General features: G+C 42.8%; 1 protein-coding gene and 1 long non-coding RNA gene across 2 annotated transcripts in view; one reads left to right on the forward strand and one right to left on the reverse strand.

Moving 5' to 3' along the window:
- The window catches only part of CTDP1 (CTD phosphatase subunit 1), a 104,770-nt gene extending 97,407 nt beyond the window's left edge, over window positions 1-7,363 (reverse strand). The window contains exon 1 of the mRNA XM_021387559.1: window positions 6,923-7,363. Within this exon, the coding sequence (XP_021243234.1) occupies window positions 6,923-7,239 (317 nt within the window). The 5' untranslated portion in view covers window positions 7,240-7,363. The remainder of the gene's footprint in view (window positions 1-6,922) is intronic.
- Window positions 7,433-8,587, forward strand: LOC110393993. The gene is made up of 2 exons (XR_002435304.1): window positions 7,433-7,723; window positions 8,027-8,587. It is a non-coding gene; the product is annotated as an uncharacterized LOC110393993 (long non-coding RNA).

A 13,954-nucleotide genomic window follows, 5' to 3' on the forward strand; every position in this document is an offset into this window, starting at 1 on the left:
GTAGAGGGGTTATATCTTTCCAATATCCACCCAGATAACTGAAGGATTGCAACAGAACAGCAATATGGACTGTCCAAACTCTTATATATATTTTTTAATACATACATACAATGCGATTGAAGTGATTCTGTGAAATATGGAAACTCTAAAATCTTATTCACATTCTTTCCAGGTGTGTTTGTAAATCAGAAACAGAGACACTAAATAAAACTTTGTTGCACCAATCATGGTCAGGGACAAACATTTACTAATGGCATCAGGATGCACTGGATGACCTTAAGCCCATTACTGCTCTCAGCACTTCCAAACTTATATATTTTTGTCTATTTCTAGAATAAGCCTTTTAAAAGTACCTGCTTTCTCATGCTGCCAATTGAAAAAGTGTGGTGGAAGGAAAGCTTTCATGAAATCCGATATGAGCATTTTGCTTTCATTAACAGAAGAAGTCAATGCCATTACTAATTCTAAGGCCTGGTCATTAGCGTTAGTTCAAAAACATGCAAAGTCCATAATGAATGCAACAGTGGCTATAGTTCCAGGTAGGTTAATTTCAGTGGGAAAGACAGCATATAAGGTTGGCTTATCTGTGATCCAATTTACCGCTTTTCAGTTGCAACAGTTCACTGAAGCAAGACCACTACAAACAAAAAGCACTCTCCTAAAGGTTTTATCTGATTTTTTTTTGTTGTTGTTTTTTGTTTTTTAAATCAGTCTTTCCAGCATAATCACACAGAAATGAAAAATGAAGGCAAGCCAAGTCACTGATGGGAAAAGATGCCAATGTTGCAAGTGTTTATAAAAAACGGCTAATACTGGGGGAGGATGGAGGCAGCTTCAACAACTCACCCTACGGAACAGTCTCCCCACAGTAGACAGGTCATTTCCACTAGCATTTATCTTGCCTATTTCTTCAGGGCTAGCTGAACACCTCCATGCCAGAGAAATCATGCCATAGTTTTAATTGTGTTAATAGTCTTTTTAAAGGAACCAAGCATTGCCATAGTAATCACAGTGCACTTTGTCAGATGTACAAATGGAAAAACTGACAAATTATATGCCATAAAGTTACTGCCTCATACCTGCTTGCATCTCACTAATAAAAATCAAAAGCCAAAAAAATTCTGCATTTCCTCAGACCAGTTTGGGATAAGGAAATAACGCAACAGTCCCAAACCCCTGAGTAGTCACCGTGGTCACTGCTGACCTCAATTTGACTCCATATGACTTAACAATGAACATCAGAAGATGCAAAGTTGCACCGCCATAGCAAAATAAGATTCCTACAAACAACAAAACAACAGCCTCTGCCCCTACCAGTTTTGCAGCATGCTCAACAGATTATCATCAGGTAATTGTCAATGGGCAAAAATGAAAATATGCCAGATTCATGATTACTAATACCCAGCATTACTGAATCATCCAACTGATCTACACCACGTAGCTTATGCACAGTATTTTAGCTGTCGTAGGACAAGAATGGCAAACAAGCAAAATCTCATTCAACTTAAAGCCTGCTTCTACAGGTTAATTTACTCAAAATTTTTGAGAAAATGACATTTTTAACTTACACCAGAGCACCACTTTGTGGTATGTGGCTGCAGAATTTAGAACCACCTCAAAGGGCCTTACAGGCCAATTTACTGTAACAACCAACCACAGCTTCTGTTATATGGGACTCTAGTATCATAGCATGAATTTTTCAAAGCCTTAATCACTTTGAAGATGAAGGATCACCATGAAGGATTAATTCCTTAGATATTTAACCATGAGATTTTTTTTTAAACTCTCAAAAAATATCTGCCAAGAACGGGTCCTTGAATAACTGATGAAAAATACCATGGATGAGAAGCACAGTTTTCTTGAACCACACACTGACTTTCTCCTCAGTTACCCAACAACATTAAGTCATAGGTGAACGGCAGCAAAGCCAAGCGGTAACAGTCTTGGGCTTACCCATCTCTGATCCCTTTTTATTCTTTTGAGGCATATTTCTTCTCAAGCTCTCTGCTCCTCTAGGTAAGGGCACACAACTTCCCCTCCTATCGCACCAACATAACAGATTTCTTACAATCCCTCCAACTCTGCATTTATGAATAAAGAACATCACATTATCTTCCAACCTTTGACCACTTTCTCCCCTCAGAGACTGCATTTAAGCTATGTTCCCTTCATCCATTAGAAGTAATCCACATAGTATACTGCAATATTTTACAATGTAAGGTGCAAAGAATAAAAAGTCCTTCTGGATGTAGACAATTCCAATGAATGACGTCTTGTACAAATCAACCAACATCAGCACAGACATTCAAAATCTGTTATTTCAGTACCATCAGATGACTAAGGTAAAAGTCTCTTCCCACTGCGCTGGAATGTATCTGCAATGAAATGCACAAAACAGTCCAATGAACTGTCTCACTGCTGGCCCATGGGATTCTACATGCACTGGCAAAGTCTGTAAGTAAGATAACCAATTTGTAGTGAGAACTCTGACAACACGAAATACACCAGTTTGGGAGAAATCTTGTAAGGATAATAGCAATTCACTAGTAAAGACAATTATACAAAACGCAGTATGGGAGATACGCAACCTCAGTAATTTTATTTCTTGATTTCACCTTATTATTTAATCATCATAACAACTACAACCATTTTGATCTGACCTAAATGACAGCTACTACTGAAAGCATAATTATGTGCTCCCTTTTCCCACACTGCCTTCCTATTGAGCCAACCAAGCTAGATGAAGATATTGATCAGTCTGGATTATTTAGCAGAAGGTTGGGTGGGAAGGATGAAAAGCAAAGCAGGAGACCAGGCCAGCTTTAGCTACATGGCTTCCAACAGCCAGCTAGGTGAAAGATGGAGGCACATTTCTTTCAGCTGACTGTCCCATAAGTTGGAAGCAATCATGGAAGCCAGATCTAAGGAAGCCTCACTGAAGAGAATGACATACACAAGGCTTCTGCAGCCACACTACACTGCCTCACCTCTCTATTGGTGACTTCTGAACTTGAGGTCTGATTCCAACCAAACCCTGCTGAGCAGGTAGATTCCCTCAAATAATGAAGATCCTGGAAGTTTTCTGAAAATAGATGGTCACATAAAGAAAAGAGAACTCACAGGGTACTCAACCCTTCCACACAGCTACCTATAACAGGTGCTTGTTAGGTGCCAGAGAACTAGGAATAGAAGAAGAAAGCAGTGAAGGAATGGAAATCAGTTGGAGCCTGAACCCTTTTCAATACCAAAGTCAAACACCCCACAGATACATTAAAAGCAGCTTTCTTCGCATCAGCACTCAGAACATGAAGGAAAAAAAAAAAAGCATTCACAGGAAACAGGCTGGAAAGATGCATACCATAACTTACCATAAAGACAGAACGCATCTAAATATAAAAAGTTAAGTGAAACAGTAAGTTGTTTTCTCTATATTTTATTACAAGAGTCATCACTTCAAAACCTGTAATTGATCAGTATTTTATTCCTCTTGAAGACTTCAGTGTGAAAGATACTGAGGTCCACATTAAACGCCCTCCCCATCTTGGGTGGTAAATGAAGCCCTGAGGTTTTGTGACATTAGATAAACAAAGGGTGATATCAGACATAAAAAAACAACCAAGTAACAACACAATAATCTACAGTTTTAGAGAACATATTCCCTTAGAAAATAAGCTTTGACTGGAATCCAGACACATTAAGACTTTGATTACAGCTCTCATTTACTTTATACTCGGTAAAGGAATTCAAGTTTTAGCTACTACAGCTATTTAAGACAGAAAGATATTTAACCTAAATGTACAGGTAATAAATCTTTTGGAAGATTCTGCAAACATAAATCATACAAGAGAATTTCAGCAGTTGATCTCATTATTAGAGCCCAAAAAGAGACAACTGTTTCATCCTAGAAACGCTTAATGAAAATATTCACATAAAATATTTATCCAGTCCAGAATCCTGACATACTGGTCACAGCTTCAAAACAATTAACTCTGATGAGTAACTAGCATTAATTATACACAGAGCAGTGCGACAGTTTATGAAATTACATTTGTTGCTGCTGCCACCCATGAAAATTTCGCTTTGTTAACGTCAAAGACCTTCCATTACCTGCTAGCTGTCATCCCTGCTATTTACAGTCCTCGCAGGTCGTAGTCAGTCTCTCAAGCCCTGGCTCGGCATTTGATTGCCGATGTACACCAGCATAAGCAACATCCACCTCCTGCTTGCCCCAGGCTGCAATCTTCACCCCAGCCACCCCTCCCTATGCAGCCCTCTGCACACCAATACAGCAGGTTAGAGCAAGGGATGGGTACCACTGAAAAACCAAGAAGCAGCTTCTTCCTGAAGCATCCAGGTGAGTCATTTCAGCTGTTTTTGCCAGCGCAATACACACCAAGGCCTTTAGGGAAGACCATACAGAATGAAGGGGATGACTGCTAAAGCCACTGCCTATGCCAAGAAGTAGGAAATCAAGCTACAAGAAAACTAAGTGCTACATGTGGCATTTTACTTTCATACCCTGGAAGATTTTTATCTGAGTTCATAAGTGACTAAAAACAAAAACACAAACAACCACGAACAAACTAAACATTAGAAATATATCTTAAGAGAAACTTGTGCTCTAAGAAAACATTATCATAAAGATGGCCAAAATGACAATGTAGGAACTTATAGAAAGTCACATTATTTATCCTCTTTAAGCAATTTACATTCTCACGTTCTAACTAAAAGTAAAAATATTTGAACTAGAATTAGTATGCCTACGGTGTGACTGGCAAATATTTGCACATATCTTCGGTTTACAAAGAATTAGGGGTTAAAGTGACCAAGCCCACTTTTCTCAAAGCAGCAAATGGCACCTAGGAAGGTGGACAGCTTGGATTGGGAAGGGGAAAAGAGACAAGTATACCCCCTGGAGACAATGAAAAAGTTTCAGCTATGTTACTGTCTTACCTACTTTAACTATTACTACATTTTAGTAGTAAACAACTTTTATGTGCATTTAAATATTGCTGACAGATGGTGAAACATTTATACTTCCACTCCACAAAATGGGAAGCCACAGGCAAGAGATAAAACACTTGCTAAAACACCTTATAAGTTACTGAACAAATGCAGTTATGTCTCCAAATGCTGACCAGCTCTACTTCCTTCAGGTCACGCTTATTCTACCTCTTCACTTGAATTTTTCTTCTATATTTACCCTGCAAACACCATTACAGTGTGTAAGAAACCATGTTGAAAACTCAGAACTCCAGAACAGTTCAGCAAATGTCAGTACTAACAACTCGCTGTTGTCAGTTTAAGACAAGTGTTTAGGGAAGCCAGGGACAAGAGTATTAAAAAACAGTATTCATTTTCTGTTTCAAAGCAAGTACTTGCTTATTATAATCAAGTGAATCAAGATTAAACAAATCAACACAAGCACTGCCTAAGAATTGGTGCATTCAAGTTCCAAAGTTTATACCACACAAAGCTAAACCTAAAATGCTGCTACGCAAAAGCCAGTATTTTATTTTTATTTTCAATTTTATTTTCAGTTTAGATTGGGTTTCATTTTTTCCCCTCAAGTGCTTTGCTAGTGTAAAATACAACACAAGATAACTTTATCTCTCTGTCCACTCAGTGCTATCAAGATGAATTTCATCTCACATACACTATTTTAAAATTTTAGTATGTTATTTTTACAAATGTTTTTATTCTGACCTAGTGTTTATGGCATGTTGCTCTAAACCAGATATTAAGAGATGGTTCATCTTGCACCAGATGTAATAGCTGAATGCTGACGTAGCACAAACGAAAAGACACAATCTTATCTCAGAAAGAATAATGCTTTCTGTAGGCAAGAAAAATACAACTTATATCTCCTCTGCATTATCTTATATTACTGAGTAATAATAAAATGGTTGCTTTTTCCTGGACCTTTGAAAGCATCTCTTTACAGAGATGTCGTGTATGTACTGGTAAACTTTCTTGACTGAAAAATTAGGCCTGGCTGCACCCACCCAGCATCCAAGAGAACTGCAATAAAAGAAAATAACTTGCTGTCATAAAACAGAGGAAGTAGAAAGTTTTGATGGTTTCCTGTCAAGAAAAAAAAATATCTGCTTGAAGTGCAGGGTAGCAAGCTATTAGCCCAGAAACCTAGAAATCTGAGAGGCCCTATCTAGCTGTTAGCCATTTAAGAAATTAGAAGTTGACCAATATGCAATCTTATAAAGAGAGAGCCACTGTCAATCTAGAAAGCCTCTCTCATTTAATCCCTCATTCTTCCTAAAGTTTGAATTACACCATTTGGTTAATACTTGTGAAGATTTATACATTGAGACATCTATAGTGTCGATAGCATTTAGGCTTCTGATGGTATGACCATGGTGGTGGCCAGTAATTCCAGCACTTTGCTGCAGTGTTGTTTGTCAGTAAAATCTCTCAAATCAAGCAGTAAACAATCCTTCCGGTACTAGAGTTTTATGCTGACTTAAGAGCGGGTTGTCAAACTAAACCATGCTATTTCTGGGTAGGTTTGCCGGTCAGAGTCGTTTTCATGGAACCCTGGCACAAAGACGTTCGGACCTCATGCACAAAGTCGGCACAGGAGGACTCAGCTCTGGAACACTCAGTTTAAAACAGTTTCGCGTGCCCCACGCTCCCACAGCCTCCCCCGGCGCGACAACTTTCCACAGGTGCCTCAGCACAGGACTCCACGAGGAGAACAATCTTGTACGGCTAGCAGCGAGGCACGCACCGAGCGGAACATGCCGCTGCTTTACAGCGCGCGTCGCTCGCTGTGAGTGGAAGCAAAGCTCCCAACAAGCACCTGCGCACACAGGAGAGCGGCACGCCGCTCGCTCCCCGCCGGCACCACCCGCCACGGGACCACTCCCCGCCGGCCGCTGGGCCCGTTTCGAGGGGTCGCACTCACCCGGGCGCGATGACCTGTCCGGGCCGCGCGCACAACTCCCGCACTACGCCGGGCCGCTCCGCCTTCAGCTTGCGCTCGGGGCCGGCGCGCTGCGGCCGAGGGCTAGGGCCGGAGCCCGGCGGGGCGGCGACGGGGCGCGGGGCGGGCGGCAGCGGGGCGCAGAGCGCCAGCACCGACCCGATCTGCACCGCCGCCCCCACCGACACCTTCCACTCCAGCAGCCGCAGCGGCCGCGGGCCCGGCGCCCGGATCTCCGCGATCAGCCCCGCGGGGCCCTCCGCGGCGCTCCCGCCGCCCCTCTCGGCCGGCCCCTCCATCCCGCCAGGGCAGGTCGCTATGGCGACACCCGCGCCACCGGCCTGGCAGTGGGCCGCGGCCTGCCGCTGCGGGGCACGGGGCGCCACAACAGCCACCGCCGGTGCCCACCCTACTGCGCAGGCGCGGCACGCCGCGCGCCCGGCCGGGCTTAAAGGCACAGCCGCGCGGCTCCGCGGGAGCGAGAACGGGGGAAGAGAAGAGGGTGGGGAAAGACCCGCACCCCGCCCTTTCCTCCCTTCAAACACGTTTCCGGGTCGGCGAGCGCCCTCTCCTGTTCTGGCTGACTATCCGCGCGGCCTCCCTCCCGGCGGGAGCTATTGCTGAGGGGTGGGGCGCGCGACCGAGGCATGCTGGGGGCTGTAGTGCTTCTTTCGGGTCGGGCACCGCGGAGCCGCCGTGGTCCGGGCCCTTCACGGGAAGTCTCTTCCGTAGAGCGCTCGGCTTGCTCGCTGACAGCCGGGATTTGGGCAGGGAGAAACCAAGGTGAACAGGAAAGCCTGAAAGGGGCACAGCCGACAGAGTAATCTCAAAACGGCAGGATTTCCCTCCTAGTGTGTCAGTTGGAGTACCTAAAAATGAGGACTGCGTGAGCCGGTTGGGAATTTGGCCTGTGAGACACTGTGGTGAACTGGACAAGATGGCTGGGCTGTGAGGATACTACTGTCAGTAGCAGCCAGAGTGGGAAATTCTTGAATTAAAGTTGCTGTGCATCTTCTGTCAGCTCCTCACACACAGGCATAACAACATACTGCATGATAACATGTTTTCTTCATCTCTCTCATACAGGACAGCAGACAGAAGCAGCTTTCTGGGATGCTTTGAGGATATAGAATCATAGAATCACCAAGGTTGGAGAAGACCTACAAGATCATCCAGTCCAACCATCCGCCTATCACCAATAGTTCTCACTAAACCATGACCCTCAACACAATGTCTAAACGTTCCTTGAACACATGTGATGTGATAGAAGAGGCTGTTGACTGTATTGTCCTCCACTCATTTGTTACAGAGGTTGGAAGGTATTTATAAGTGAGATGTAGGAACTGCAAGATGTATAGTCAGTTTCTTGGTTAAGGTATTTGGGTACAGCTTATGAGAATGGTGATCATGAATCCTCCTCCTGCTCCAGTGCTCTTGCTTGGAACAAGGGGAGTTTCTTCAGCAATAAATTTGAAAGTGTTTTTGTAAGTGCTCTTTCCTGGAGTGTGTAAGGATATGATAATACTTTGTTGCTCTTATTGGAAGGATTTACTTACAAGAACATTTGTTGTTATAATAGGTAATGGGTTTGACTGCAGTGAAGTAAGTAGAAAATAAAGCCACACACTGAACACTGGAGTTAAAACAGAATGCTGAACAGAAGTTATGTGTGCCCCACTTGTACTTTTTATTGGGAACAGCAGCCTCAGACCTGTGGTTCACTAGTGCCTAGGTGGTAAGCTTCTTAATAATCTTTTAATGTTGACATGTGCATGCAGTAAAGTTGCACCATAAGAGGTGAGTTGTTTTCTTTTTCCCTTACTGTTCCTTCTTTTACAACACTAGACAATTCTTACTAGGATGACTGGTAGTGTCCCTCTATAATCAATGTTGTTTCTTCCTATTATAAAATAAAAATTATCAGCACTGAAGAAACATGTCCACATCATACACGTGTTCATGTTGTACGTAAAAACTGAATTTTACATCACCAGTGGCTGCTAATGAGGCCAGTAGACTTGATGTAGCTCACCAAGGATCTCCACCAGCAAGTTCTGGCTTGCAGCATTTCCCCTCGCTTCTTGTCTGGCTGATGCTTTTAGCTTGAATCCAGGCTTTTTCCTTCTGGGAGTCGATTGTTAATGTTCTGCTCCAGGGAAAGCAGGCTGAGGCCAGCTTCAAGGCAGCACTCCCATAAAGGAGTGCAAAAGAAAGAAGAGAGCCTCGAAGAGCAGGAGAATTGATCAGGAACTTCCGTTTTGCTAAAACCGATGTAGACTTACAAGTCTAGAAAATCCCTGTAACACCGAGAGTGTTAATCATGATGGTCAGGAAAAGACTGAAGGAGTATTTGAGGTGGGAAAGGGTCTTTGGAGATCATTAATCCTGCCGCGCCAGCTCAAAGCAGGGAGACTAGCAGGTTGCTCAGGGGCACGTCTGGCTGGATTTTGAGGACTTCCAAGGATGGAGACTCCACGGCCTCTCTGGAATACGTTTTCCAATGTTCAGTCACCCTCACAGTGAAAAAAGCTGTACTTCTGTTTGTGTTCATTGACTCTTGTCCTGGCAGTGTGCACCACTGACACGAATCTGCCTCTGTTTATTAAATTTCCCTCTCCACCCATAAACACAACCTCAGTGATCCCTCTGGAGTCTTCTGCACACTGAGCAGTCTTAGCTCTCTCAGCCTCTTCTGATGTGACAGATGCTTCAAATATTTTAATAAATACTGTTTGTGGCCCTTTCCTGCAGGTGTCCAGTATGTCTATGTCCATAGACATACTCTTGTACCAGCACACCCCATCTGATGGGTCATAGAAGAATGTTCACCTCCCTCACTCTGCTAGCAGTGCTCTTCCTAATGCAGCCCAGGATGTTGTTGCCTCCTTTGCTGCAAAAGCACATTTGCTGGTACATGGTTAGCTCGGTTTCCACCAGGTCACCGATGCCTTTACTGCAGAACTGATTTATAGAGCTTGCCCCTACCCTGTCCTGGTTCCTGCCTTGGGTCAGGATTTGGCATTTCCTTTTCTTGAACTTCCTTTTCTTGAACGTAATGAAGTTCCTGCCTGCTGATTTCTCCAGGATCTTGTCAAGATCCCTTGGACTCCCACTCAATATTCAGCTTTCTGGCCTCCCACCTGCTCCTCCCAGCTTTGTATCATCTGCAAAATTGCTGAATGCATGCCCTGTCCCATCACCGAGATCAACAGTATTTGCCACAGTATCAGCCTTTGGGCAAACTACCAGAGAATGGGTAAGTATTGACAGGACCCTTACAGCATAACATGAAGCATCAGAGACCAGCTTCATATTCATGAAATAGTGGTGCTTTTTTTTTTTTTTTTTTTTTTTTTTCTGCCATAAGAATTAACCTCTGTAAGGAAACCAGAAAGAACTGTAAATTATCTTCAGATTCCCTGAGCATAATCTTGCCCCATATTTGACCATGACCTCTGTTAAACAAACTATGTTTGCTGGTACTGAATGACCTCCTATTCCATGTGGATATGAGAATCTTAGCAGTGGAGCCTGCAAATATTTCAGACCTATGGTTACTTTGCTTTCCTTTTGCTGGCTAGTCTCCTACATCCAATACACATTTAAGGTCACACAGCTTTCTTGAGTACCTGTCATTTTTTGAAAGCTGGCCTGCCACACAGCTTTTATTATATTTTGACATCATATTTATCCAATCCATCCTCCCTGGAAGGACAAGGATAGAAAATGTTTGATCCTTCACTGGCAGGTTTGATGCATGTAAGAATTTAGTGACTTTGAAGTCTGACACTGCATAGCTACCCAGGGCTAGACCAGAACGGTGGCATTATAGACAAGGAGCGAAGTAAGAAGAACTTACCTCATCTTGCCAACTCTGATACTGCTAACTCTTATCTCTTGAACAAAGTAAGTGTATCTTCTACATTAATGTTGATCTCAGAAAGCTTCTGCAGTCTCTCCTTTCACGGAAACTATTTTGTGATTTTCTTTGCACCTGTAATTGTGCAGAGAAAAGTCTCAGCTGGGAGAATAACAAATGAAATCTACATAATAATTATTGTTCCTGGTTACTTTGAATGCATGGAGACAGAACTTTAAAAAATAACTGCACTCGTCAATCCTAGCTAGGTGCAAGGAAAAATCTGAGATGGTGTGTAATGAGAACATTAAGGGAAGAACTTGCTATTCTCGTAAGTATAATGCTATGGAGTACGCTATGTTAAAATGCTTGACTTCATGTCTGGTAATACCAGATGGCTTCCATCAAGAGGCAGATGTTTTTCCCAGTCTCCTCTTCAAAAAGGTCATCGGAATTTAACCAGGCCTATGTATTTGAATACATAGCATGAACAAAAGTAAATGCTATAGGCACCAACTTCTTATAACTGCCAAGTGAAAGTACTGGGGTGGTAAATATAGTTTTGTGGGGAAGTGTTTCTTGAAAGTGGTAGATGAGGAATTTTAAAAATACACATCTAACTTCTAGGAAGGTAAAGGAGAAATTCTGCAGTTCATTTACTTAAGTTTGAAATATGCTTAGGTAACGATCTCTTAAAATATGTTACCCTACCGTGAGTGTTCTGACTTTAATGAATATTCAAAATACTTCTTAAAGATGACTTGGCTGAGTATTTTCATACTCAGACTGATGATTTTAATGCTGTAAGCCTGTCTCAGCATATTTAAACAATATTAGTCTCTGTTCCACAGTAATTTTGGGAGGCTGTAGAGTGCAAGGTAGACAAACTGCCGAAGCCTACAAACAGCTTGCTGAGATCTGCAGCTGGAAAAGAGCCACAAAACACACAGCATATATCTCTCTGCTCCCAAGAAAGCTGTGGGATGGTTGGTAGCAGGATGTGGCAGCAGCTCACCAGTGACCCAACAACCCCTCTCCTGTCCAAAGCTTGGGTGTGCAGCTGTGATGCAGGTTGGCTGAGCAAAGTCACTCTCATTAATCCCCTGCAGCTGGGGATTTGCAGGAGCAAGCTGCCCTGGCGCTAGACAACCTCATTGCCAATTACATGATGTAATCTTATTGTGAGAGCTGCATTTGGACTACACAGGGTCTGCACAGAAGTTGTTAGAGTTACAGATCAGCCAGTCCCTATGGCAGGGAGTTCATAGTAATTTACATATAGTTTCTAAGTGCAAGAAGCCTGCAAGATGGTATTACCTTTATGTATTTCAAAAAATTTTGGAGACATTTAAAAGCTTTTGCAGCTCTTCCATGCTGTACACACCCAGACACCTCAGTGAAGCCACTGTGATAACCAGTGACAGATTTCAACGGGGAAAGTGAAATAATCTCATCCTATTTTTGAGGCTTTCTAGTAGGAAGCGAAGCTTTAACCTCCTCAGAAGCCTGTAAGACTTGGTATCAGAATCCAGAGCAGTTTTTGCAATATGTAAGCACCCTGTCTAAAAGAGGTTTGGGTAGTTTCCATTGTGGCAATCCTTTCCTGTTTTTAGATTCTTGACTGCTCAGCCAAGGATCTTCTGCCAGGTTTTCTGCTGGCTTTTGCAGATGCAACTAAGGGAATGAATTTAACACAGAGAATACAATAAAATACACATCTGGTGCTTGATCTCACTCTCACCAAACAATTACAAATATTGTTAATTGCCTTCAAAAAGAGACAATGCAAATTCTTAGCATCACAGTAATCAATTAGCAGGCAGCTTAAATGTGTGCTTTCACCAACTTTTACATCACCTGGCTCTTTGCGTTTGAAAATGCGATCTTCACTCTCTGATATTTCTGGCAAATGTCTTTGGCAAAACTCTATGCTCTTCAGTGGAAATATAGCAGATACTAATTTAGCTTCTCAATTTTTGTTTTTCTTGGGCAAACTGAAAGAAAAGGATATAAAAAACAAATAGTCTGTGAAAGTTACTTTTTCCTCACTGCTCCTTCTCTACAAGAGGAGTTAGTTTTGCACTGAAGGATGTTCAGATTTATATTTTCAATAGTGTATATATTTTTGCATGGGTATTTTTATATGTCACTGTACAAACAGGCTCAAAACAGCTCATCCATACAAGAGATTGTCACATACAGACCTACATGAGTGTGGCTACTTGTGAAGCCCCAGCATAGATGCATCCTTTTGTTCATATTCTTGAAATCCCTTCAGGTAGTTGTCCATACTCATAATGTAAATCATTGTTTACTTTGTTGGGGCTGTTCCCATAGTGCATTGGCTGTCAAGTTTCACATCTTGAAGCTCACAGATTTTTGAAATGTATGACTTTGAAGTATGAACCAACACTTCTCCCTGTCCTGACTAGGGATATGTACAGCTGCACATCCCTTCTCTCCTCTACAGAAGGAGAATATGCATAGGCATTTCCTCATTGATTCATTCGGCAGAAAAAATGAACAGTAGCTAATGGCAGGGATTCCTGTGCCATCGTAACAAAGTTAATTCAAGCTCTTGAGCAGACCACCAACTAGAAAGCCCAGAAAATTTGTCAGACATCTGAAGCTCTGTGTGACTGCGCAGTCTCAGAACAGCTATTTCCAGCCATTGCCTGTAGTCTGCCGGGAGCCAATGGGATCCATTGGTGGTTTTTAGGAAAGACACTGCTGTCTAGTAATCTGTAGGTGTGAATGTTTTAGGCCCCACACCTCCACTGGAAAGTGTTCAGAGATGAAAATCAGCAAGCAAATTAAAAGCCCTGACATGAAGAAAAGCGTGCTCTTCTTCACAGGGTTGTGAAATGTTTATGTGGACCAAACCCTTTTACCCTTCTGCTTCCTTTCAAATCACTGCCATGCGTCTTCAGCCGAACGAAAAACTTGCGTTGGACAGCCTTGGAGACAGGCAGATGGCAGCAGTGCGGCCGACAGGGTCAGTGCTGTGCTCTGTCCCCGCCAGGTGGCACAGCCGGGCTGCTGTCAGGGTCTCTATTGCAATACCACATCTGTAAGTGCCTTCGAGCAAAGTGATGTGGTGCTCCTTAAGAGAAATAGAGTTGTACATACTAAGAGTAACGTCTCTTATTTATACA

The sequence above is a fragment of the Numida meleagris genome, chromosome 2 (genome assembly GCF_002078875.1).
Source record: "Numida meleagris isolate 19003 breed g44 Domestic line chromosome 2, NumMel1.0, whole genome shotgun sequence".
NCBI lineage: Eukaryota > Metazoa > Chordata > Aves > Galliformes > Numididae > Numida > Numida meleagris.